Here is a 27533-nt window from a genome sequence, read left to right on the forward strand (position 1 = left end):
CAAATCAATAAAACAATATAAACGCAAAAACTAAAAGCCTTTATAAAAGCACAGTACAATATTGGAACCGAGAACCTACAGCGTATTCAAAAATATGATTAGTTTTGTAGATAAAAGCTGAAAGATAACCTTAAAAGTTACTAAAAATGCTGCGAGGTGCTCAGGACTATTGTATATAAAAAAATTGGCTATTTTTATGCAAAAGCTAAAAAATCAAAATGCTGCATTTAATATGTAATTGTATAATATAATATAGAGCAGTGTTTCCTGAAGTATATTTTATTTTCATAATTTTGTATATTCGCCTAATTAAATAAATATATAGTTTAAAACTAACACAGACAACCGCATTTTGTCTGAAACCGATCTACAAATCTGATAGATACTACGACGGCCGACTTTTCCTAGGTTATTGTATGGGACTAAGGTTGAAATATTATACAGAGCGCACTTTGACTTTGCTCAGGCTTAAGTTTCAGTTAAAACGAGACAGATTTATGCCAGCGGCATAACGTTGTCTCGTTTCAACAGTGACTTAAGTCAAAGTGCGCTCTGTAGATCTCAGCCTTAGATCAGATAAGATCAGCTGTAGATAAATTTGTTTATTTGTGGGAAAATAGTGTACCATGGTGCTTATTAAAACTGTCAAGCCTTGTGACTTTCGTCGTCGTGTCGTCGAGTCGTATTTAAGTGGAGTAATACTATTTAGTTTTTAATTAATGAGTTGGCTGAGTTTGTTCTGGGCTCTTCTCAGACCTGGGCGCGTTTGGAACCCTCGTAGCTTTAGTTTTAAGTACGTGTTAATTATCACCACTATATCATCTTACAAATAAAAATTTTGAGCAAAGCATACGGTCCATAGATCTCAGCTTTAATAAAATTTAGAAATTGTGTACAACCGCATTCTATTCTAGACGACTAAAAAAAAATGGCAACCAACGAGCAGGCGGGTCACCTGATGTTAAGTGATTACCGCCGCCCATGAACATTTGCAGTACCAGAGGAACCACCAATGCGTTGCCGACCTTTCAGGAATTTGTTGGTCCGCCCCTTTAATAACCCCATGTTTTAATCTAATCTTTTGGACTGACAATCTGATCGGTCGTCTATGTTAGTACCGGCTTCCCACGGTGCGTAATATTGCGGACCAGCCCGAACCGATCCACCATGGGAAGAGTATCCGTTTTAGGGCAGACACTTCCTCGTCGGCCGTGCGTGATAATCACGCACCGTGGGAAGCTAGTATTAGGTGTAAGTTAATCTATCGGACGTTAAGGATACTTTTTATGAATAGAGTCAACAGTAGAAGATTAAGAAACACTGCCTTAAACTTTTCATATAGTCATTATACCAAATAATCTCAATATATCGAATCACTCACATGTTAAGACTAATTCACATTTTTCTTAATAAATTATTTTTATACAAAAGCAACTCTCGCTTGGGCAATATAAATAATTGATTTTTCATTTAATTATATTATTTTAATAACTTACATATCTATCTTATTTTAGTAACCACCAATGAATATTGGAACTTACCTGCGAAAGAAAACAGGAATTGTTATTATTTAAAGTGAAAATCAATAATATAAATTGGTTTAGCTTTATTTTTTAAGTAAATAATAAAGACACATTCCTCCATTTTCTGGAGTTTTGGACGTTCCTGAAAAACTAGAAACCGGATTTTGGAAAAGTAATACATACTTAAACAGTAATCCTGAAAAATCAGACTCGAGATTTTGGATAAATAATACTTACAGTCCACAATAGTGCACTAATTCTGCGTGTTCTGCAGTTTGGTATGATGGAAACTTCTAGCGCGATAGAACTACGTATAGCGACATCTAGTTTAGAACGTGCACATTTCTGTGCATCCATAACGTATATTCAGTATCATCTTGTAAGTCGAAAGACCTGCTGTCAGATCTGCTTTCAAGACTCTGGATTTCACTGGAAATCTAGAATTGATATTTTCAAAGTCACACTTACAGTCCACAATAGTCCACTAATTCTGCGTGTTTTGTGGCTTGGCTGCGGAGAACCTCGGCAGCGAGATGCCGAATTTCGTCTCAAGGCCCGTGAGTACCGGCATCGCGACCTGGTAGCCGCCGATGTGATGAGGTCTCTTGAACGTCTCTTCTGTTGGCGTTGCTATCGTCTGCTCCGAACCCGCTGGTCGGCTGGAAGAAAAATTTTGGTTCAGATTTGACTAGCGCATATCCGGCGTGTGGTACTACGCTAAAAGAAATGCTAGTACATTTTTTTGGGTCTAAAACTATCTAAGTTGATAAGTAGCAAGTCCATCACTATCCCTATTATAATCACTACCCCTATTATAAATGTGAAAGTGTGCTGGTTTGTTGGTTTATTGGTTTGTCCTTCAATCACGTCGCAACGGTGCAACGGATTGACGTGATTTTTGCGTGGGTAATAGATAAAGAACTGTAAAGTGACATAGGCTACTTTTTATCCCGGAAAACCAGAGTTCCCACGGGATTTTTAAAAATCTAATTCCACGCGGACGAAGTCGCGGGTATAAGCTAGTGGCCTATAAATCGTTTTTATTATTTTTTCTAGAATTGGAAACAAGGACGGCTTTCCCAATTTCTCATTCAGTTAAAATTAGATCAAAGCCGCTAGGCGGCCGGCAAAGCCGTGCCGCCAAGCGATTTAGCGTTCCGGTACAATGCCGTGTAGAAACCAAAGGGGGTATGGGTTTAATAAAAACTGCCATACCCCTTCCAGGTTAGCCCGCTATCATCTTAGACTGCATCATCACTTACCACCAGGTGAGATTGCAGTCAAGGGCTAACTTGAATCTGAATAAAAAAAAATAAAAAAAAGATAAAAATTACTGGATTTTCGACATTGATATTTTCAATATATTCCGCAAAATTGAGATTTTATTTGCTAATGGTTGCCTTTGTTCTACAACTACCCTGTCAATGTCATTCAAGTGTCAAAAGAGCCTTGTCGTATTGTACAATAGTTAAAAATATTGTACTTACGATCCTCCAAAGTCGACGTAGACGAGACGTTGTAGAATTTCGTATGTAACTAGAGTAACGGCGAACTGAGGCGACGATCGGAACACACGCGCTGTAAAAAAAATATAGTAAAATATTTAGGGTTCATAGATATTTAAGGTTCCACATCTCAAGAGATACAAACCGACCAAGTGCAACTCAGACTCGCGGACACCGAGGGTTCCGTATTCGGGTATTTTTTTCGACATTTTGCACGATAAATCAAAAACTATTACGCATAAAAATAAAAATAAATTTGTTTAAGAATGTACACGTAAAGCCCTTTCATATGATACCTCGCTTGGTATAGTTACCTTACTTTGAAATTTGTAAATACATTTTAATTTTTTTTTGTGATGTAACCACAAATTAAAATGTAAAGCTGTGATAGCCTAGTGGTTAGGACGTCCGCCTTCTAATCGGAGGTCGGGGGTTCGATCCCGGGCACACACCTTTAACTTTTCGGAGCTATGTGCGTTTTAATTAATTAAATGTCACTTGCTTTAACGGTGAAGGAAAACATCGTGAGGAAACCTGCATGCCTGAGCGTTATGCATAATGTTCTTAAAGGTGTGTGAAGTCTACCAATCCGCACATATCCAGCGTGGTAGACTATGGCCAAAACCCTTCTCACTCTGAGAGGAGACCCGTGCTCTGTAGTGGGCCGGCGATGGGTTGATCATGATGATGATGATGAACCACAAATTTACGGTTTTCGGTAAGGCAACATCCCTATTTGAATAGATAACTTTACCTATAGCTCCCTTCCAGAACGCTCTAGCGCCTTCTTCGGCGTAGATCTTCCTCGTCGCATCTATTACTCCGTTGTACGTCGTTTGTCCTGATCGGGCTACCACCTGGAGAAGTTAAATGAAGAATTAAATTATAGCTGCCAAAAAAAGATTGTAATGATTTTGTACGGGAGCGATGTGCAAGCCCGACCGTACCAAAGGGAGATCTCCCACCGAGCGGTTGGTTGTGCTCGGTAGCGCCAGCTGGGCCGACGGTTGTGTCTTGAAACTTCTATATATAGTCCAGATTGCAGAAAACTCCGTTAGTGCGAGTACTGTAGGCGGTACATTTGCTCAGGACTACGTCATGAAATGTTATCGCTTGAATAGCGCCATCTAGTTGCACCTGTGGCAAACGCCACAATTTTATGCCTATTTCGTGGTTTAACGACATATCTTGTATTTTGCTCGTAAAGTTTCAGCGAAAAGAACAAGAAAGAGGGTAGTTCGCTAATGCCCATGACAGCTCGAACTTCATCTCTCGCAGCACCGCAGTCCCGTCGTGACCAAGACCCAAAAGATGAAATATCGACAAATAAATACATCAAATTAATCGTGGTATGTGCCCGTTATCTATATCTCAAAACTAACCTTCTAGAGAATAAGACAAATGAAGTGTACCAGGAGTAAGATCTAATAATAATATTTTTACAGAGCAATTATTTGTAATAAGTATAAAAAAGAGAGCGAGAGGACGGCCACAGAGGAGATGGGAGGATGACCTGCCAAAGGGTTGGCGCGGACTAGCGTTAGATAGGAAAAAATGGAGAAGTCTAGAGGAGGCCTATGTCCAAAGAGGACAACCTGAACTGTAAACTGCTGGTGTTACTAATTTTTTAGAATAAATTATGTAGGATAGGATAATTAAATAATAGGAAATAAGAAATTAGTAATACGTTTAGTTAGTAATATAAGATGTAAAACTAGTGTATCAGTGAATAAAGGCTATTTTATTTTATTTATAAAAATTATTTTATTAATTGCCAACAGAATTGAAAACTTAAAACTATGAAATGTTTTTTTGGATTTTAAAATTATTTGTAGTATCGAAAATTAAAATTTCATATGCAAATTAAAACCATAAACATTAGTTTAGTTTTTACATTTATCGCCACTCTGAGCACTATTAACATTAGCATGTCGGTGATGCGACCTTGAGTGAGGTGAGTTACCCATCCCAAAATCGGCTATTGTGCCTAAAGAAGTTTTCAATTACCTGTAACCTAGTCTTGATGACGTCAGCAGGGGTAACTAATGAGGCGGCCGGCACGCCTGCGATAGCTCCCGCTGCTAGGAGGGTTAGCGGGTGATTGTACCCGTTCTCGTCCGCGAACTTCGCCTGTAAACAAGAGACAAATGACGTCAGAGAGTGACAAAAGAAAGAGAGAGAGAGAAAGATAGAGAAAAGAGATAGAGACAGAAAGAGAAAGGCATTTGTTAAATTTATACTGAAGCGCTATGCAAGCCGAATTGCACTTTATTGCGTCGTGCCAAAAGTCGCTATTCATTTAAACGTCTTTCTGTAGTAAGCCTTCTGTACCTGGAAGATGCCCGGCACTTCGCGTAGGTTTCAGTTTTTATAATCCTATGGGAACTCCTCGATTTTTCGAAATATAAAGTAGCTTATATCTGACTTATATACAAGCAAGCTATTTCTATACCAAATAGGTAAAGCCCGCAACTTCGTCCACGGGAAATTAGATTTCCCAAAATCCCGTCGAAACTCTTTGGGACAAAAAGTAGCCAGTATGTCCCATACCAAAAATGCAAGGTATCTTTGTACCCGTAAAATCGGTAAAACGTGGGTCGTGAAAAGCTAGCAGACAGACACATTTTCGCATTTATAACGTTAATTTAATTTAATTTAAAAAAATTAATACAACAAAAAATTAACAAAAAATACAGGATATTATGCTTAAAACAACGGACGACCATATCACTACCAGTGATCTCTTCCAGATAACCCATACTTAAGAACATAACATTAGTATGGATAGTATGGTTTCTGTGGTGGAGCCTCGATGGTACATACCTTCACATGAGCGTATGCAGGAAAGTAGATAGCACTGAAGGGAACATCTCTGAGCAAGCAGGCTCGAGCCCCCTTGTATAGACCGAAGAGTCCCAGGTCCTTCACGACGGACCAGGCGCGCACTTTGCTCGCGGCCGCAATCTCGCCCGCCACTTGTAATCGGATCTTCACTATTTCCAGAGGATTTGTGAATACTACTTGAGACGCGCCAGCCTAAAACGATTTTTTTTAAAGAATATTAGCCATGTTAAATGACTAATATTCCCCTTTCCTCTCCAACTAAGCGTGAAGCTTGTGCTAGGAATAGGTACGACAATAGTGCAACCGGCGGGGTTTGAACCGTCGACCTTTCGGTTTTCAGTTTACTCCTTTACCAGTTGAGCTATTGAGGCTCTAAACCGTATCGTACCGTATCCGTACTATCGTACAGGATAATACCTAACACTTTTATGTAGAACACTGCAAATTAATGACGGACTGCGCCATCTATATATTGTTTTTTAAGGGTGTTTGTGCACTCGTCCGTGAAATCACGGATTCCGTAAAAAATACGGATCGAATGAGAAATTTGTATGACGGCCACTTCGAAGAATCACGGATGCGAACCGAATACGGACGAGTGCACAAACGACATAATAATTTTTTCTTTTAGTGAACACACTTTTTTTGTAATGTGACCACAAATTCACGGTTTTCGTTTATTTTCCTTTACTTTTGCTATATGGCCGCGCGACATAGCGCATGTACGCGACAGGTCGAGATGGCGATCGGGGTGCGGACGCCCCGCACATCCGCACAGCCCCCGCGCTTACCCGATGCGGATAGCGCGGGTGTGCGAGGCATCCCCCCGCCTCATAACTGCCAAATTTCATGATTCTAGGTCAACGAGAAGTATCCTATAGGTTTTCTTGATAGACACAACAGACAGACGGATAGACGGACAGTCAAAAAGGCTCAAACTAATTACCCCAATTTCAAAATTTATGAAAGTAGATAATGTATAAATTGCAATATTTTTGATACTCACGCAAGCACCAGCAATAATTTCTCCATGTAACGTGATATTTCCATTCTTGTCCATAAATTTATCGCGAACCAGGTCATTCATCTGTAAACAAAACATTTTTTATTCAAGTCAGTCAAAACCGCGGCGCGTGCGCGAACGGACTCCCTTGAAAAAGGACCCCGGATGGGTTCGAAACTAGTCGGGCTAACGTCGACTAAACACGTGAGTACAGCCGGGACAGATATTATTTAGAATTTTTTATTCAATCCCGCTCGATAGGAATTTCAAATGATTAGAGGAATGTATTTGCAAATATAGCCTCAATCAAAAACCTTTAAAGATTAAAGAAATTGGTCTTTTCGCGAGGACCTATTCTATGATCAATTCAGGGACCAGAAAAATCTTTCGACAAAAATGTGCGTTACGGGCAATGAGGAGGTTTCCAGGCAGGTTTTGAAAAGAGCAACCGCCGAGTTTCTTGCTGGTTCTTCTCGGTAGGAAAGGCATTCCGAACCAGTGGTAGATGCATCCGACTATTCGAAAGTACTTGTAAAAGTTGATTTGAATAAGTTGAGTTGATTTTTATTTTTATTTTATTTTATTTTAACGTTCGAGAAAATTTTCATGGATGGCGCTGAAAACTTCCACCACTAAAGATAAAAAATTGTAGTTTTCAGCAGTTGTAGAATTCAGCGCCATCAATGAATTTTTTTTCGAACGTTGCCTGGAAACCTCATTGTATCGATCAGATCAATGATAGGACTACTCTTAGGTCCTAAACAGAGGCCAAACACAGAAGACCTTTTTAAATAAGATAAAAGAACAAAAAACTTTTCTGCTAGGAAACAGATCAACCATAGACTATTAAAGTCTCTGTAAAGACCAAATACGCCCTTGAGTCGAATGGTCTAAGTTTTAATTATTTTGTTGAGGTTTATATGGGACTTACCGTCAATTTAATGGCCTTTTCTGGAGCGACTCCGATCAGTTGCGGGACCAGTCCTCTATAAAGGCCAAACAAGCCCTCGTGTCGAACGACCTTCTTGAAGCAGTCCATAGAGTTTCTATACGCAACTTCACCGATAAAGGAGCCCGTTCTTTGGTTCTGCATTCGCGTCTTCACTAGATCTATGGGGTATACTGCTGATGCTCCCACAGCTAAAAACATAGTTTTATAAAAACTTCAAAAAACCGACCAAGTGCGAGTCAGGCTCGCGCACTGAGGGTTCCGTATACTAGTGGTATTTTTCGTCATTTTGCACGATAATTCAAAAATTATGATACATAAAAATAAATAAAAATCTGTTTTAGAATGCAGAGGTAAAACCCTTTCATATGATACCCCACTTGACATAGTTATCTAACTTCGAAATTGGAAATACTAATTATTAGTTCATGATCACAATTTAATTTTTTTTGTGTGATCTAACCCTAAATTTACGGTTTTCAGATTTTTCCCCAAATGTCAGCTATAAGATCTACCTACCTGCCAAATTTCATGATTCTAGGTCAACGGGAAGTACCTACCCTGTAGGTTTCTTGACTGACAGACAGACAGACAGACAACAAAGTGATCCTATAAGGGTTCCGTTTTTCTTTTTGAGGTACGGAACCCTAAAAATGAAGATATTCTCAGTGTAGAAATATCTTCATTTAGAACTTCTGAATAAATTTATAATTTGGCTATAATATTAGGTTAAAGACTTGATCTGGCGAGTTGCAATCGCACAAAAGGGCTAACTTGTATCTAAATAAAAAAAAGTCAAATTCTGCATTATTTGGCAACTTCCGCAATTTGACTTGAGCTAACCGAAGGTCTGGCTGAGATCTATAGAGCGTACTTTGACTTTGCTCAGACTTAAGACACTATTAAGACAGCGTTATACCACTGTAATTTTTTTTAAAAAGAATATTAGCCATGTTAAACGACTAATATTCCCTTTCCTCTCCAACTAAGCGTCAAGCTTGTGCTAGGAGTAGGTACGACAATAGTGCAACGGGCGGGGTTTGAACCGTCGACCTTTTTCGGTTTTCAGTCCACTCCTTTACCGGTTGAGCTATTGAGGCTCTATCTAATTGCCTCGTTTTAACTCAAACTTAAGTCTGAGCAAAGTGAAAGTAAGCTCTATAGATCTCAGCATTACTTTGCTTTTTCATTACATGTACTTCCACAAAGAAGATGAATTGTTAGTCTAATACTTGCCACCAGCTATAGAGCCGAGCGTGAACCTATATGTGCTTTCTAGGATTTGTATCAAGATGCCTCTCTCTTCCGGACTCTGGAACAAAATCAACAGCATATTCATCTCCTTTCTGTTATATCACAAGGGACTGAAGGTAATGAAAATGTTTCCAAGCACTTGTGGATTGTCTCGTGGCGTATTTAATGTTAACAAATATGGCCAGCACAAAATAAAAATATTAAAACAGACTTTTTTTACTAGAAAATATTACAATAAAACCATAAGTTAGCCTTATCTAATGAATATACAAATCATGCCAAGAATAAACGAGTACTGGCTGCATTTCCGCCGTTGCGCAAGAAATGAGCCAGCCCTTCTGTCACCAGATGAGGCTATTAATCGCGGTGAAATGTCTCGTAATTATTATTTTTGCTCTAACACTGCATGGCCCCAGGGTCTACAAGCGCAGAGCATTTTTCACTGCCAAACAATTATCGAATTTACTAACGTTGAAATAATGTCGAAAATACTAGACAAATACTAGTCGCCGAGAGTAAAAGCAGAGTGAACTACTAAATGGGAAAGTCCGACCAGCAGTTGATTTCGATATTATTCCAAAGTAAACAGTCGAAAATGATTTGGCAGTGAAAAATGCTATGGGCTGTGCCTGGCCAAAATATGTGCCAGTCTCTTCTTGTACAGTGCCCGGCAAACAAGTTGAGTATTGACGCGATTGGCTGACGAATGGCGGGTGCACGCGATTGGTTGATCAGTCGGCACGAGTGCACGGGATTGGTTGATACGTCGACTTTCGATTCCCGGATTCGCCAACTTTCTCCCACTACGCTGCTGCAGGTCCAAGTTATTTGCCGGACACTATACATGTTACCAGACAGTTCTCAAGTTATCATACACGCGTATAACTTTAAAAAAAAATCAACTTCATTATATACCTTAAGGTATACGACCAACGCGTGTCGATTTATTTGTAACACCAATTCCGAACGAAAACTGTACCAATTTTACTAAACCACTCGCTGAATGAAACTACGGGGTGATTACGTAAAACGTTGCAGTAGCGACAGCAACGCGACAGCAGTAGCAATCGGACAGTTCATTTGCTGTCTCTCTTCGTCTTCTTCTTATTTTGCTTTGTGGCCATTGCTGTCTCTCTCTAGCCGGACGTTTGACAGCAATGATCGCAAGATTTACGCCTGTCGCGAGATACATAATCACCCCGTAAAAGTCCTACAGATGTAAGAAATACAAATGAAAAAGAGTAGTCAAGACTTCACCGTGAAGAAGAAAGGATATAGAAACATCATAAACTCCAATGTCGTCAGTACTCACCAGGATGCTGTCCAAAAAGTCTACAAATCGAAAAGGCTCACTTATCATATTTACCTCCTCCTTTATTGAGCAGTGAAAGAAAGAGAGAAATAAACAGCGGTAAGTTAGTGATGTTTCCAAAAAAACAATTCTTTGTAATGTTCACAGTTCAATTCTATAGAAGTTGCCAACTGTTTGGTAAACTCGGTAAACTGTTAGTACAGTAGGCGGCCGAAAGTGATGAACATCAGCCTTTAGAATGACATTTCTTTGTAGAGCGTTGGCTCTGTCACTCATACCCATATGACGTTTTGTCGGCCTCAACGACCGAGACGGTGCTCTACAAATCTGCTATCTCCTTCTAAAGATCGATGTTCATCACTTTTGGCGGCGTACTGTAAGATTTTTCTTCGGCAGTCGATTGATTGGGTTGGACCACCTCCCCGAGCGAGTTAACGTAAAGATGCAATCCTTTTTCTAAAAAGCGGCTAACCTTAATTTTTTTAATTAGTTATCGCGCAAAAACATGGGAATTTATAAAAACTGATGTTTCTAAAAAGTTAAAAGTTACACATAGCATTCTCCGTGTATGCGTTGCGTTCTTACGCACTATGGACCCAAAACTTTTAAATAGCAAGAAATCGGGTTTTTTTATTGGATTGGGTTTTTTTGGATAGTTAACAACGGGCAAACTTCTATAAAATCAAAACTTTCATAACACTAAAACACTTAATACAGACTAATATTCGCTAACATACATCAAAATCGCACATCTCACGCACTGCTCCTGAAAGAATTCGTTAGTTTTGTGTTAAAATGAGACAGATGTATTTGAGTAATCGTGTGTGGGAAAGAGATAACACTCACCGAAACTGCTTTAATTTCTGCGACTCTTCGTGTTACTTGTTTGAAGTACTGTTCAGGTGTTATCGAGTTCAGATCGTTGTATATGATGCGACTGTAAAGAAACGGTACAAATATAATATGAAATATAGGTGAGTAACTATTTAAATATTCAATTAATATAATATTATACCTAACTAGCTAATGCTCGCGACTAATTTCTTGGGTACAGCGTGTCAAAAATCCAACAGTACTACAAAGGCTAAGCAAAGATCTTGAAATTCTGGACCATAAAAGTGCGGAAGTTAGAGTACTTCGGCCACTTTATGAGAAATAGCAAATACGACCTCCTCCAGTTTCCGGGAGGAAAGGATTCAGGGGGAAATAGCCAGCAGAAGCCCACTTGGCCGAAGAAGAACACCGTGGCTTAAGAATCCACCCGGGCGAAGAAGAACACCGTGGCTTAAGAATCCACCCGGGCGAAGAAGAACATCGTGGCTTAAGAATTTACGCCAACAATGGTACGGGAAGAGTACCCGATCTCTTTTCCGCGCAGCAGTGTCCAAGGTGCAGATAGCCCTAATGATTGCCAACCTCTGATAGGAGACAGCATTTAAAGAAGAAGTAGCGTGAACGAAGTCTCGGGAATAAGAGCAGGGGCACACGATGCGTTGCGGCGGCGGTGCGGCGCCGGAGCGGTGTCACTGCGTCTTAGAAATATCTGTGGCATGTCACACGATGCGCTCCGGCGCTGCACCGGACTTGCAACCACTGTTACGAGGCGGGAAGGGGTGAATGCGTTGCAACGTCGGAGCGCCACCGCTCTGTTGTTTATGCGTCACAAGGAAGGGCACTGTCCAACGCTGCTACGGCCCCGCTGCGACATAACAACGTTGCAGCGCCGCACCGCTCGTGTGCCCGCTGATACGGTGAAAACTTTGCGGTGCAGCGCCGCAACGCATCGTGTGCCCTCAGTATAAGACTGGGGGTTCACGATGCGTAGCAGCGTTGGACAGTGCCCTTTCTTGTGACGCATAAACGCATTCACCCCTCCCCGCCTTGTCTCGGTGATTGCAAGTCCGGTGCGGCACCGGAGCGCATCGTGTGACATGCCACAGATATTTCTATGTAAGACGACGCAGCAACACCGCACCGCCGCAACGCATCGTGTGCCCCCGCTCTAAGCTAGTTAAAAATAACGCGTGTTATCTCTGCTTTATGCTAACTATATTTTTGCATGTACCCTACCAATATAGAAAATGATCAAAGTTTCTCATTCAATCATTTGGTTAATGGTTAACTAATGAGTGTTAACGATCTGTCGATAACACGTCGCGCGATCGTGTAATCACGTAATAGATAACGTGATCACTGATAACTTGATAAGCTATCATCACTTCGATACTACGATACACTTTACAGTTACAACTCGTCATAGTAGACTTAACTGATTGCTTATCAATTTATCATGGATTCTTGATGACCTACAAAATGAAGTTCAGGGTGATTTGGCAATTTTTAGGGTTCCGTACCTCAAAAGGAAAAAAGGAACCCTTATAGGATCACTTCGTTGGCTGTCTCTGTCAAAGAAACCTACAGGGTACTTCCCGTTGACTTAGAATCATGAAATTTGACAGGTAGGTAGGTCTTATAGCAGACATAAGGGGAAAAATCTAAAAATTATAAATTTAGGATTACATCACAATGACCGACAGACAGACAGACAGACCCTAGAACCCTTAAAAGATTAAATAAAAACTAAATGAAAAATAAATAATGGTGGGTCTGTGTGTGTGTGTATGTATGTGTGTGCGTGTGTGTGTTTGCGAGCGTGTGTGTGCGTGCATGTGTATACTATATTATGCAAGTAACAAATATCATATTATTAATGCTGAATCTTTAAAATTTCTTAATAGAAGCATCGTACCCGTTCGTCTGATGGATCCTGTCACATAGTGTGAACAGTATATCCACCTCCAGCGGCGTGATCTGGCTCATCATTTGCGCAGAATGTAGAAACTCCTCCTTGGTAACCTCCTGGGTTCGATGCCCGTTGGTCGCGTTGAGGTACACTCGCTTGATAAGTTCCATGTTGTTAAGGAGCGAGTTGAATGCCATGTAGTAGGGGAAACTGATCTTGCGCTCGCCTTGAGGGAAGCCGGCAGCCTGGAAAGGACATGAAATAGCAAATCTAAATATATAAAAGGAAAAGGTGACTGACTGACTGACTGATCTATCAACGCACAGCTCAAACTACAGGACGGATCAGGCTGAAATTTAGCATTCAGATAGCTATTGTGGCGTACCCATCCGCTAAGAATTTTATTTGAAAATTCAACCCCTTAGGGGGTGAAATAGAGGACATTTGTGTAGTCTACGCAGACGAAGTCGCGAGCATAAGCTAGTCTTAAAAAGATAAAAGGATTGACTGACTGACTGATCTATCAACGCACAGCTTAAAGTTCTGGACGGATCGGGCTGAAATTTGGCATGCAGATAGCTATTATGACGTAGGCATCCGCTAAGAATTTTTGAAAATTCAACCCCTAAGGGGCAAAAATAGGGTATCGAAATTTGTGTAGTCCACGCGGACGAAGTCGCGGGCATAAGCTAGGGTGGATCATGTGTATATTGATTGGTAGACAAAATAGGTATATCAAGGAAATGACGTCAATATATTGTTTGTACATAATATGATGAGTATTGTAACTTTAAACTCGTATTTCGTGTTATATTTATTATCAGCGTATGATATCAAGTTATTTTGGTAACAAAATAAAGTTCACCAATTGATAAGTGTAAGTATGCTAATAGCCTAATACATTAATCGAAACAGGCTTGAAAATAAATTAGGTACATAGGTATAAGCCCCGCAATTGCTAATGCGCGTGGCCACCATTTTGGTGGCGACAGCACTAGACTGAAGTTTCGAGCTGATGGTAGATTTTTATTTCGGCTGACGTCAAAATGACGTCATTTCGATGTTAATAAGCATGGTTCCAGCGCTATAGCAATTTGCGGCACTTATACTTATTAAATTTTTACGTAGGTACGTACGTACGCGGCAGAAAGTAATGTATATTGGTCTTTAGGATGACATTTCGGCTTTGTAGAGCGTTGTTTTTGTCACTCATACCTATATGACGTTTTGATCACTTACCATAATAACTTTGTTCTTCAACTCCTTGGTGAGAAGGTGGTTCTTGATGTCGAGCATGATGTCGCGGAAGTCGGCCGCGGTGATGAAGCCACTACCATCCTTGTCGCATTTCTTGAACGCTTCTACTCCGTATTCTTCGTGGAAGTCGTGTAGGAACTGACTGAACTCAGGGTACGTCACTAGCCGTTTCTTGTCCTGCAATACGAGATATTTCATTAAAAAAAACCGGGCAAGTGCGAGTCAGGCCCGCGCACTGAGGGTTCCGTACTACAGTCGTATGTTCTCGACATTTTGTACGATAAGTCACCTGATGTCAAGTGATTGCATGAACATTTGCAGCACCAGAGGAACCGCCAATGTGCTGCCAGCCTTTCAGGAATTTGTTGGTCCGCCCCTTGAATAACCCCATGTTGTAATCTAATGGGAACACCGCCGGAGGAAGTTGATTTCCACAGTTTGCATGTTGCGTGGAAAGAAGGATCTGGCACAACGGGTGGTCGAAGTGTTCCAGACACCCAGGTGGTGAGGTTGGAATTGTTTGCGGTGGCGTGCGGTGCGGTTGTAGAAAAAGGAGGTTCTAAGAAAACTTTTCAGAAAATTTAATACTTATAAACAAAAATGAACGCGAACCTACGGATAATTAATTAGCACATTAATTTTGTAGCTGTTTGTAAACGTTTTCATTCATGTACCTACTAATCAAAATAAGTACCTATCTAATTACTCCAATTAGTTCTTAATTGAATTGAAAGTGTATAGACCACCTTATCTTAATTGGGTTTTTGACTCCAATTTTTTTTATAACTTTATTATAAATTAGAATAAACATAATGACGTAAACTGAAAAAACTAATTAAATCGATCAAATAACAAAAAAGTTATAAGCATTTAAATATTTCTGATTATCGACAGAGATAGCGATACAGCAGTTTGTCGTCACACCTACTAATGCCATAGTAGCTTCGTGCGGTTTCATACAAATTTTCGTATTACGAGAAAGGGATAGAAGACCCTCCCACTCCAAAATTAAAATGCCTGTAACTTTGTAAATCTTTGTTGGATTTTAATATTTTTTTCAGTGTACGTCATTATTTTTATCCTAATTTATAATAAAGTAATAATATTTATCAAATTCAAAAGTAGGCAAATACCCAATTAATTGAAATCGACATTATATCCACTAGCAGTATAAACAGCGTAAAAGGAAAAAGATTAAGATAGATAAATATTTTACACTATCGTATCCCACAAGATAAGATAAGACAGGAAATCGACAATTGACTTAATAGTAAAAGAATATTCCAAAAACTAAATTCCACGCGGACATATAACATCGAAAGTAAAATTAATGTTACTAATTACAATGAATATTAGTGTCAATGATATCGACTATAGTGGGAAAACGTACGGAAAAACCTCGTGTGTAGTGTATCGTGACCGCAAATCGTGTCGTGCGGTGGCTCGTGTATAAACGCCCTTAGAATAAAATAAAGCAGTGTTATCACAATAGTACAATGACTATATTGATGTAAAGACAATCATCATCATCATGATCAACCCATCACCGGCTCACTACAGAGCGCGGGTCTCCTCTCAGAGTGAGAAGGGTTTTGGCCATAGACTACCACGCTGGCCATGTGCGGATTGGTAGACTTCACACACCTTTGAGAACATTATGGAGAACTCTCAGGCATGCAGGTTTCCTCACGATGTTTTCTTCACCGTTAAAGCAAGTGATATTTAATTAATTAAAACGCACATAATTGGTGCGTACCCGGGATCGAACCCCCGACCTCCGTTTAGAAGGCGGACGTCCTAACCACTAGGCTATCACTGCTTCAAATACAATAATTTACAAATATTCATAAACTAGCTTATGCCGGCGACTTCGTTCGCGTGGTCTACACAAATTTCTACCCCCTAATTTACGCCCTTACGGGTTGAATTTTCAAAAACCCCTTCTTAGCAGATGCCTACGTCATAATAGCTATTTACATGCCAAATTTCAGCTCGATCCGTCCAGTAGTTTGAGCTGTGCGTTGATAGATCAGTCAGTCAGCCTTTCCTTTTATATATATACATAGACATAGACTAAAATCGTACTTTTGACATAACAGTTGCCAAATAGAGCAAATATGCCAAGACTTCTCAAAATTTATGCACTAGGTACTATTTAACACTCGCGACTTCGTCCGCGTGGACTACATAAATTTCTACCCCCTATTTTACTCCCTTACGGGTTGAATTTTCAAAAACCCCTTCTTAGCGGATGCCTACGTCATAATAGCTATTTACATGCTAAATTTCAGCTCGATCCTGAGTGATCCAAGTTTGAGCTGTGCGTTGATAGATCAGTCAGTCAGTCACCTTTTCCTATAACTATGCACTATATGGAGCTAAAAGTCATCGTATTTTATCGTGCCGTGGCTCGTGTATAAACACCCTAAGGGTTATATCTTTGAAAGTCAAAGGTATATTGACGCTAGATATTTAATCACTGTGACGGTCACCTTTCCCATCCGATTGTTTAGTGGTAAACTGTTTGTTTACAATTGTTTACATTGAACAACCGTTTGTTTACAATGGAGCCGAAGTTATAAAAGCACGTTACATTGACCGAAGGGGTTAGTAAAATTATGAACATTTCTCATACTGGCTTTCGAACTGTGCGAAGTGCGAACCTAGGTAAGGAAAGACCAACCTAGGTAAGTAAACGTATATTTTTATATTTAATGGCATCGATTCTGATTCTGTCTTTCTCTAAACTAAATTTCATAGTATCCGCATATTTTTCTTTTCAATATTGCTTAAAAAAGGACGGAAAATAAAAAAAATTGAGACTTTCAGTTTCAAATTAAATTAAGTTTGTCTCTCCTATTCTTATTTGAAGGAGATGCGAATACTCTAAGTTGCCATTAGAATCAGTACCATTGGTTGATTATTATTTTAAACTAGCTGCCCCGGCGAGCTTCGTACCTACCGCCTAACAGTCGATTCTTTTTCAGGCAATTTTTTAAATTTGTCTCTTCGTAAGAACCATCCTCGTACTTCAAGGAATATTATAAAAAAAGAATTAGCGAAATCGGTTTAGCTGTTCTCGAGATTTGCGATAAGCAACACATTTAGTGATTCATTTTTATATTATAGATTTTAAATTTATTTAGATGTCATCATCATCATGATCAACCTATTGCTGGCTCACTACACCCGCAATGTAGATATTAAAGTGGTGTCAGTGTGGTAATTTTTGCTATATTTCAATAGAATAAGACAGCATTTTCGATAAAAGCTTTCAGTCGGCTTGATTTCTTCCGACATCTCGAACAATTGTCGTCATATTTCAGCAAATGAACCCCAAACAATATTAAACTATACATATAAACCTTCCTCTTGAATCGCTCTATGTATTGATGAAAGCCGCATTAAAATCCATTGCGTAGTTTAAAAGATCTAATCGTACAGAGGGACAGACAGCGGGAAGTAACTTTGACAATGTAGAGTACAGGATGTATACTTAGAATAAGTAGATAATGGTACTGATTCTGAGCACAACCTAATTTTAGAGTATTCGCATGCTCTTCTTACTAATGTAATATGAAAAGGACAGACGCAGTTTGACAATTTTAAATTTAATTTTTAGGTGGCCAAACCCGTGATTTTAGCGCACAGTGCGATACTGTTTAAATTTGTAGCGTGCACTAAAATTTGTAGAGTCTTTAAATGTAAAGTTCATGTTCTGTCCCTTTTTACCATTGTTAAAAAGAAAAGGATGCAGATACTCTAAATTTAGTTTAGAGAAATACAACGGAATCGGTGCCAATATTATTGATTTTTTGAAATGAAAATATTACAATAAAACTTAAGCTAGCCTTATCTAATTACTGTACAAATCATGCCCGCGTGGAATGGTGCCAAGAATACTGGCTGCATTTCCGCGCTGAACAGCCAGGCTGATCCGTTGCGCAAAAAATGAGCCAGCCCTTCTGTCACCAGATGAGGCTATTAATCGCGGTGAAATGTCTTGTATTGTATTGTATGAAATGTTACCTTTCCGAAATACAGCCGTACGAACGTGCTTTCCATATTAAATGGCAGCTTTTTGTGTAACGCCGTTTTGCGCATGACCTCCGCGAACTCATCTGCAAAATAAGACAAATTAGGCGTTATTTGATACTAGTTTTAAAAAATCTGTAAGTACCACGAATCCGTACTTTTGGTACCCCGTTTCAGATGTCTAAAAATCACGTCAATCCGTTGCACTGTTGCGACGTGATTGAAGGACAAACCAACAAGCCAACACATTTTCGCATTTGTAATAAGGGTACTGATTAAGTTGATAAGTGTCAAGTTTTTCTTCAAAAAATAATTTTTTGAATAGCTACTTGGGAAGTAAATATTGGTAAACCTGTAATATGAAGATATAAAAACTTGAGGACAATTTGTGACACAAAATTAACTTTATTGAAGATCCCAAACCAGTAGGTCTTGGAGATAAGCTGTTCCAGAGAGGTGATCGAACTTACCAAAAGCGACGAGCCCGTTGCCGTTAGTGTCCTTCGATCTTGGACCACAGTGTGTACTTGTCCTAGAGCTGATCAAACTCACCAAAAGCGTCAAGCCCGTTGCCGTTAGTGACGAACAGCTGGAAGGCAGTCTTGTAGAGCGCGTTCGGCACGCACAGAAGCTCCTCGAAGGCCTGGAACTCCAAGACCAAGACTTAGCCGTCTTTCGATCTTGGACCACAGTGTGTACTTGTCCTAGAGCTGATCAAACTTGCCAAAAGCGACGAGCCCGTTGCCGTTAGTGTCGAACAGCTGGAAGGCAGTCTTGTAGAGCGCGTCTGGCACGCACAGCAGCCCCTCGAAGGCCTGGAACTCCGAGAATGAGATGTAGCCGTCCTTGTCCATGTCCACAATACCCGCGATGAGTCGCACTGACTCCTTGTTGTAGTCATCTGGAATTAAAAAAAATTTAAGGACATCTTGATAATATGTTTTTGACATCCTACCCCAAAGGGGAATACTGTATCCAGAGGGTTGCTTACTCAGAGTATCACAACGCGGCTCGTCTCACAATTGGCCATCATGAAAGTGTGTCTGACAATCTGTCTACTATCTTTTCACGGCCCATCCGTTCAACCGATTTTAACAAAATTTGGTACAGAGATAGCTTGCATCCCGGGGAAGGACATAGGCTTTTTATCCCGGAAAATCAAATAGTTCCCACGCGATTTTTGAAAACCTAAATCCACGCGGACGAAGTCGCAGGCATAATCAATAAATTGTTGGCCCACCCAGGACTCGAACCTGTGAGCTCATGCTGCAGGGTTCAGCTGAATAAGTTGCCCAATAGATCAACGGGGCAGTCATAAACATATAAATTTCTTCTTACCTTCAACAAACAATCCGAGAAACTTTCGCACGAAATCATCAGAAGTGATATGTTTTTCTCCATTTTTCTCTACTGTCGCATATTTGAGGAAAATCTCATAGAGTCGGTCGGTATCGGCCCGTTTTAAATAACCAGCCCCCTGTAACAAGGTTTTTGAAATTAGTGGAGTTAGCAATAAATTAATACAGCCATAAAGATATCTATCGCTTGTGTAATGTTAAACAGAATGTTAAACAGATATCGTAAATCTCTGATTAATATATAAAGGAGACAACGAATGCTGACTTTATATCATGCACTGTTTAGTCTAGAGTAGGTTGAGACGCAGGTGGCGTAGCACAGTGCAGATTTTGCAGGGCAGGACAGTTGAGTTGAGGCAGACACAGACTTGGTCTAGTACTAGTTTGGATGATTTTCTATCATACAAACTATGTAGTTATAGGATAGGTTACTTTTTGTCTTGGATTTAGATTTAAAAAAGTTCCCACGGGATTTTTAAAAACCTAAATCCACGCGGGCGAAGCCACAGGCATCATCTAGTCGTAAATACGAGTAAATACCAATGTCCAACATGGTTTCAAAAGGGAGCGACATGTGCTAAACACAATTTAATTGCTTATGCACATGAGTTTCATCCTCTAAAGCGATCTCATGGCAACCTAAAACTAGTACAGTGCTCATTTTAAACCTGGTTTAAACCAATTTACGCCGATTTCAGTGGGCTTATTATGCAAAATCTCTGTGAACCGATTTACTGAATAACTAACTCTAATTACCATTTGAATGAGACCAAAAATCTGTTTACAGTTTGTTCCGTATTTCACTTTTCAGGCTTTCCTTTTTTGTTAGTTACGTTTTTAAGCGTTCCGCACCCCTGAGGCTGAGATCTATAGAGCGCACTTTGACTTTGTTTAGACTTAAGATTGAGTTAAAACGAGACAGATTTATGTGAGAGATATAGCTCTGTCTCGTTTTAACTCTGTCTTAAGTCTAAGCTAAGTCAGAGTGTGCTCGATAGATCTCACCCTCAGTACGGGTCTCCTCTCAGAATGAGAAGGATTTAGGCCATAGTAGATTGGCCTCAAATTGGCAGACTTCACACACCTTCGAGAACATTATAGAGAACTCTCAGGCATGCAGGTTTCCTCACGATGTTTCCATTCAGCGGCGTAAAAGCGAAAATAAACGCACACTAAACTCCGAAAAGTTAGAATTGCATGTCCAGGAGCGAATCTCCGATCTCCCGAATATAAATCTCACGTCATATCCACTAAGCTGTGATAGCCTAGTGGTTAGGAAGTCCAACTTCTAATCGGAGGTCGAGGGTTCGATCCAGCACCTCTAACTTTTCGGAGTTATGTGCGTTTTAAATCAATCAGAGCCTCAATAGCTCAACCGGTATAGGAGTGGACTGAAAACCGAAAGGTCGACGGTTCAAATCCCGCCCGTTGCACTATTGTCGTACCTACTCCTAGCACAAGCCTGACGCTTAATTGGAGAGGAAAGGAGAATATTAGTCATTTAATATGGCTAATATTCTTTAAAAAAAAAAATTAAATATCACTTGCTTTAACGGTGAAGGAAAACATCGTGAGGAAACCTGCATGCCTGAGAGTTCTCCATAATGTTCTCAAGAGGTGTGTGAAGTCTACCAAATCCGCATATGGCCAGGACCATGACCAAAACCCTTCTCATTCTGAGAGGATACCCGTGATCTGTAGTGAGCCGGTGATGGGTGATGATGATGAACCACTACAGGGGTAAAGCGGCAGATATTGGGAAAATATTCGTATTACAAAAAAGGGCAATACGTGCAATTTATAATTTAAAACCGCGCGATTCCCTACGAGAGATATTTAAGGAAATAGGTAGGTATTCTTACAGTAGCTTCCCAATATATTTACAATAATATAATTTTTGTACGACAAAACATTCACAGTTACAAAAAAATCGGTGATTTTCACGATAGGCAAACTAGAAACCGAAATAAGCTCGCTACTCCTGCGCTCCGCCTCTGGAAGGTGGGGAAAGTCATTGGTGGGAATGAGTGTAATATTTTATAATAAAATTCAGGCAATTTAAGACTTGCCTTTACACAAGTTTAAAAAATGTGTTAAAAGTATGCTCCTAAACAAAGCATATTATACAGTCGCAGACTATGTAAATGATAAAAAAGCTTGGATTTGACTCGCTCCAGCAATGCACGGGGCTGCAATTGTTTGTATAGTACGGTATAATAACATTGTAAATTGGAAAATTAAAAAGAGCAACCGCCGAGTTTCTTGCTGGTTCTTCTCGGTAGGAACGGCATTCCGAACCAGTGGTAAATTAAAACTACCTGACTATTCATAAGTACTTGTAAAAAGTTTACATGAATAAAAAACATATTCTATTCTATTCTGAGCTATCACTGCTTTTTGTATTGCCGTAGTACTAATATAATATATTCTGTGGTATTGCTTCGATTGTAGGTATACAATAGGAATTAGCCTGGCTAATTCCGTTCGCACTGATAGTCAACAGAGGGGACGAGCGTAAAATGGATCACATGAGTAAGTGCATATAAACTACCTTGGTATTACACAATAGGTAAGTTAACACTTAACATACATAAATGCCGACAAATAAAAATTAAATAAAAAATTTAAAAACCCCCAACACATTTTTAAATTGGGGTAATATTTTAAATTTTTAATTCAATTTTTATTTTACCCTTTTGAAACTTTTTCTCTTGATGTTTTCTTTCACCGTTAAAGCAAGTGATATTCAATTACTTAAAACGCACATAACTCCGAAAAGCTAGAGGTGCGCGCCCGGGATCAAACCCCCGACCTCCGATTAGAAGGCGGACGTCCCAACCACTATGCTATCACAGCTTAGTAGACATCAGTGTGTGCATTTTACGATTGGGGACCGATTCTCTTGTACACAATCTCTAAACTAAACTAAATTAACAGGTCTAAATCTAGTGCTATCCTTTTTCGAAAGCAACATTATGAAAGGGATAGCAACAGATTTAGACGTGTCATTTTAGTTTAGTTTAGAGATTGTGTACAAGAGAATTAGCCACACTACAATAGCTGCGAATGTAATCGAGGCTACTAATCATAACAAGGCCAGTTGGAATGTGCGTGCATCGCTCCTACCAATGTTTAGACAGACAAGAGACAAAAATGTTTTACACATGCGAGAAAACATATTCTATTCTATTCTAAAACATACGGCAAAGAAAATCAGATCGTGTCTCAAAAACAATGGGACTATCTGTCTGGTTCTATTTTTATTGTATTTTATTTTATTAGTTGTTTTTTTGGATGAATAACGGACATTTGAATAAAAATAAATAAAAATGAAAATTTAAATAAAAAAATATTTGTAACATCTAATGAATCGCACGCGATTTTAAACAAACTTAAATCCACGCGGGTGAAGATCATCTAGTTAGTCATACTGGATCTACCTACTATAGGGAGATGGAACATGGAACAGCTCTTGTCTAGGTACCTAGTTAGCGTATGCACTCAATATGACTCAATATGTGACGAATACGCGTCAGTGCTATCGTGGACCTTGATACTTAGGCTAGCGCTACATTGCACGAAAAAACCGTCGCCGATCTTCCGAGTTTCTTAATATCATGTACGAAATACGGTAGGTATTTTACAACAAGCGAGAGAAAAATCTAAAAATTTATAAACAAGATAGTAGGTATTAATAAGCAATCAAAAAATGTTAATTTCAGTTTATAAAATTATATTATGATGAATTTTATAATTCACTATGTCCACGACTTCGTCCACGTGGACTACACAAATTTCAAATCCCAATTTTACCTCCTTTAGGGTTGAATTTTCAAAAATCCATTCTTAGCGGATGCCTAAGTCATAATAGCTCAGCCCAATCCATCGAGTAGTTTAATCTGTGCGTTGATAAATTAGCCTTTTTCCTTTTAAATATTTTGATTTTAAAGATTTCACTTTTTAATCTGTTCTACAAATAACTAAAACGCATGATGCCGTAGCCGCCATGTTAATTCCAACTGTGACGTCACATTGATTCAAGTTGTAATATATTTACCCATCCAGCCATCTTGAATCTATTTGTATAAATACCGGTGTTTGAAGGTTTTTAAGCCAGTCTTGTTCCGACTCGAGACTCAACGACTATTAAATACTTTTGTGTTTAGGTCGATATTTTGATTAAGTGGTTACAATAGCAATTGTGCCCTAATCAAGTTAATATTGCAGTTAGGTTATTATATAGATTAAATTTCTCAATAAGGCTCTATGCGTTGTGATCTATATCCACATGCAAGCTTTATGATGGAAGGCAGAGCCTAAAGTGAACAGAGTTATCACTTTAGGATCAAATTATGACACTTTTCAAAAAAGGGTAAAAGCCTATTACGTAGGTAGGTGTAGGTGTTACGTAGGCTACTTTTTGACCCGGAAAATCTAAGAGTTCCCCTGGGATTTTTAAAAACTTAGCTCCACGTGGACAAAGGCCCAAGCGTCATCTACCACAGATCAACAGCGGAATTTCCGTGCCATCTATCGCTGGCCTAAATCCATAGTCATTAACTATAGGAGCATTTGATAACACATTTTATACAATAAAATAAAATGCTTATTCTTTACTATAACAATGAATACTTTAGTTTTTAAGTATTATTATTTCTAACACTTTAAGTACCTACTTAAATAAGTGATTTATAGAATCCTTTGTACTCCTAATGCATGTTGTGGTCTGCACTTAGCCTAACTACTTGAGATTTAAGTACTATTTATTATTTATGTAGACTTCGTTCGCGTGGATTTAGGTTTTAAAAATCCTGTGGGAGCTCTTTGATTTTCCGGGATAAAAAATATCCTATGCATGGAAATATCCTATCCCATGCTAACTCTGTACCAAATTTCATTAAAATTGGTTAAGCTGTGAGGCCGTAAAACGCTAGCAGACAGACAGACACACTGTCGCATTTATAATATTAGTATGGATATCAATTACTCTAAAACTACTTATAGGTACTAGGTATCAGTTCAAAGTAACAAACCTAGGATAGAAATAGAGCAATTAGAAGAAATTTTCACCAAACTGCATGCACTGATTCACAATTGCGTTCCATTGGTTATTACTTATTACAGTCAAATGTCACAGTGTAGAATCTCTATCAAAAGCATATTCAGAGCAAACAATAGGCGATCTATAGTATATTTTTTGATTTCAAAAAACTAAAAACTAAAAAATTCTGACAACCAATTTCTTATCTTTTTCTAAAAAGTTACTAACTCTAACTACACTCACTCATATCATCTTGCATAGCATAATAATATGACTGATAATACATCCCGAGGCAGAGAGGTCAAATATATGAATACTGATTTAATTTGATGTAACCAAACAATTAATATTCATCAGCGTTTAACTGTTTAACATGATTAACTTAAAATATAAAAGGTACCTAACCTAGTGTTGTTAATGTGTTGAATTATAGAGAAACAAAAATTCAAACCCCATGTAGTTGGTATTAGAAACCATTTTCACATGACAGCACTCACAATTTTATCAAACAAAAACCACAAAACCACTTATTATCAAATCAATGAAACAAAATGAACACCTATTTCATGTAATATCTCCAAATGTGAATCAATTAGAAAAGTGAAGTTACCCGAGTCATAGTCATAGCGTTGCGGAGACACGTATTGTACTGAATTGATAAATATTAAACTATTTGACGTAGTAGATAGGAATTATATTATCATGTCACATGGTGATAATGATATCAGTTAACTGGTCGAAGAAGATGGGTTATGTTAATATATATAAAAACAAATAGCGCTAATATTATTTTAGTCATTAATGTATCTCTATCAGGTGAGTGCACAATTTATTTAATTTTAACAGATTTAATAGATTTAGACAACTTTAAATTTTTAGCTGTGATAGCCTAGTGGTTAAGACATCTGCCTCCAATTCGGAAAGTTGGGGAGTCAATGCTGGGCATGCCATGCCACCTCTAATTTTTGGGAGTTGCATTTTAAGCATTTAAAATAATATCACTTGTTATGCTGGTGAAGGAAAACATCGTGAGGAACCTGTGTATGCCTGAGTGTTCTCCATAATGTTCTCAACGGCATGTGAAGTCTGCCAATCCATACCTCTGACCAAACCCATCTCATACTGAGAGGATACCCGTACTCGGTAGTGTGCCGGCGATGGGTAGATCATGAAGCAGGTAGGTACTTATATTTAAATATTTTTTTAACAGAAATAATAAGTATTCTTGGTTAAGGTCAAAGAGGTTAGCTCTCTCAACCGATTATCTAATAATCTGTCAAAACAAACGAGAACGTAAGATGTAGTTTGTGTAAAGATAACTTTTTGGGAAACTTTACTGTTCATAGGATTATTCAAGTTTGGAATACGATATGAGCGACAGCAATAGAAGATAGCTGCAAATCAGATGTTTGCATTGTTTCAAGGGCAGGCTCTTCAAGGGCGCTCGTGCCAACAAAATACCGCATACTGACGATACCAGATTATATTGACAATATAATAGTTACTTAGATCTTTCTAAATACATAGGTACACCGATCAAAAGCAAAAACTTACCCACCTCTTGACAGCTGGCCTGAGTTATCAAGGAATTGGACAAGAATTTAAACATTACAGTGTTTTTTCGTCACCACTGTATAGTTTTCCTCCAAAAGAAAATACTGTAATGTTTAACTTGGGGTTTGTGTTAAGTTCGTTTGGATTTGTTACGTCACAGCACAATTTATAAAATAATACAAATCTATTTTGGATTTTCACGCACTAAGCTCATGATCAACCGGCGGGCGTTGCGTTCCGTTCCGTTCACAACTTCACATCACAAGTCACAATTTTGTAAATTGTAATTATTTTGTTGACTGTTTCACACTTCACTGTAATTTTTGTACGAGCCCAGCCAACTCTGCCAAGCAAGTGCCTGTGTCAGGGTTGTCAACTTTACTGAATTTGATGCAATAATGATTTTTAGAGTAGGTACCTTAAAAGGAAAAAAGGAACCCTTATAGGATCACTTATAGTTGTCTGTCTGTCTGTCGTACTCGTGTCTGTCAAGAAAACCTATAGGTTAGACGACAAGACAACGACACGGCAACGATAATACAACGACCCCATAACGACAAGACGACGACACGACAGCGACAAGAAAACAATACGGCAACGACACAGCAAAGACAAGACAACGACACGGCAACGACAAGGCTACGACGGGATAACGACAAGATAACGATACTATAGATAAGAACTCACTTTATTGCATCGTAACAAGAGTTACTATTTATTTATAGTAGTTAATAAAAAAATTGTAGATACAAAATCATAAGTAACTAGTAGCAGAAAATCTAGGTAGTATACCTACTCGGTAGGTAGGTAGGTAGGTACCTAGACACAGATCACTGAGCGAATTCGGTTTTGTTCCCAACAAATCCGACATCGTATGGGGTGCGGATTTTAACATCCAGACTAACTAAATGTTTCGTGAAATTCACGGACCATGCTGCACATGAGTGCCAGTGTAGAGCAGGCACAGGGGAAACAAAGCTGTTTATTATATTTATTTTTATGTGACCCGTTAGAGCTTGGTAGCTTTGGTGTATAATAGGTATGTCTGGTTCCTCCTTACACAAACTACAATGCGGGTAAATAGAAAATGCGTGTCTTACTCGTAACTCGCGTTACTTTTAAATATTTTTTCTTACAAGAGCTTTTTAAAGTGCT

At 38.9% G+C, this 27533-nt stretch overlaps 3 protein-coding genes across 7 annotated transcripts in view; 2 read left to right on the top strand and 1 right to left on the bottom strand.

The window, feature by feature from the left end:
* Positions 1 to 26711, bottom strand: aralar1 (calcium-binding mitochondrial carrier protein aralar1). Of its 5 annotated transcripts, none has more exons than XM_034974283.2 (16): positions 26379 to 26711; positions 19764 to 19902; positions 19150 to 19326; positions 18420 to 18511; positions 14373 to 14567; positions 13140 to 13378; positions 11237 to 11327; positions 9061 to 9136; positions 7807 to 8015; positions 6879 to 6959; positions 5852 to 6064; positions 5036 to 5158; positions 3783 to 3885; positions 3011 to 3101; positions 1992 to 2182; positions 1 to 1541 (listed from the first exon to the last, which is right to left on the bottom strand). In XM_034974283.2, exons 3-15 carry the CDS (start codon positions 19277 to 19279, stop codon positions 2008 to 2010), a joined length of 1818 nt encoding a protein of 605 aa, XP_034830174.1. In that variant the 5' UTR covers positions 19280 to 19326; positions 19764 to 19902; positions 26379 to 26711; the 3' UTR covers positions 1 to 1541; positions 1992 to 2007. The 5 variants fall into 5 exon arrangements, with proteins under 5 accessions (XP_034830174.1, XP_034830170.1, XP_034830173.1 ...); XM_034974279.2 differs by having other exon boundaries at positions 26383 to 26710; XM_034974282.2 differs by having other exon boundaries at positions 26584 to 26667.
* LOC117987055 (oxamate amidohydrolase proenzyme-like) overlaps positions 17011 to 27533 on the top strand; it is a 33770-nt gene continuing 23247 nt past the window's right edge. Inside the window, exon 1 of the mRNA XM_069502333.1 lies at positions 17011 to 17077. The gene's annotated coding sequence lies outside the window, so the exon portion shown is untranslated. The remainder of the gene's footprint in view (positions 17078 to 27533) is intronic.
* The window catches only part of LOC117986821 (oxamate amidohydrolase proenzyme-like), a 10940-nt gene continuing 5650 nt past the window's right edge, over positions 22244 to 27533 (top strand). Inside the window, exon 1 of the mRNA XM_069502332.1 lies at positions 22244 to 22352. The gene's annotated coding sequence lies outside the window, so the exon portion shown is untranslated. The remainder of the gene's footprint in view (positions 22353 to 27533) is intronic.

Source organism: Maniola hyperantus, chromosome 12 (assembly GCF_902806685.2).
Source record: "Maniola hyperantus chromosome 12, iAphHyp1.2, whole genome shotgun sequence".
Classification (NCBI taxonomy): Eukaryota; Metazoa; Arthropoda; class Insecta; order Lepidoptera; family Nymphalidae; genus Maniola; species Maniola hyperantus.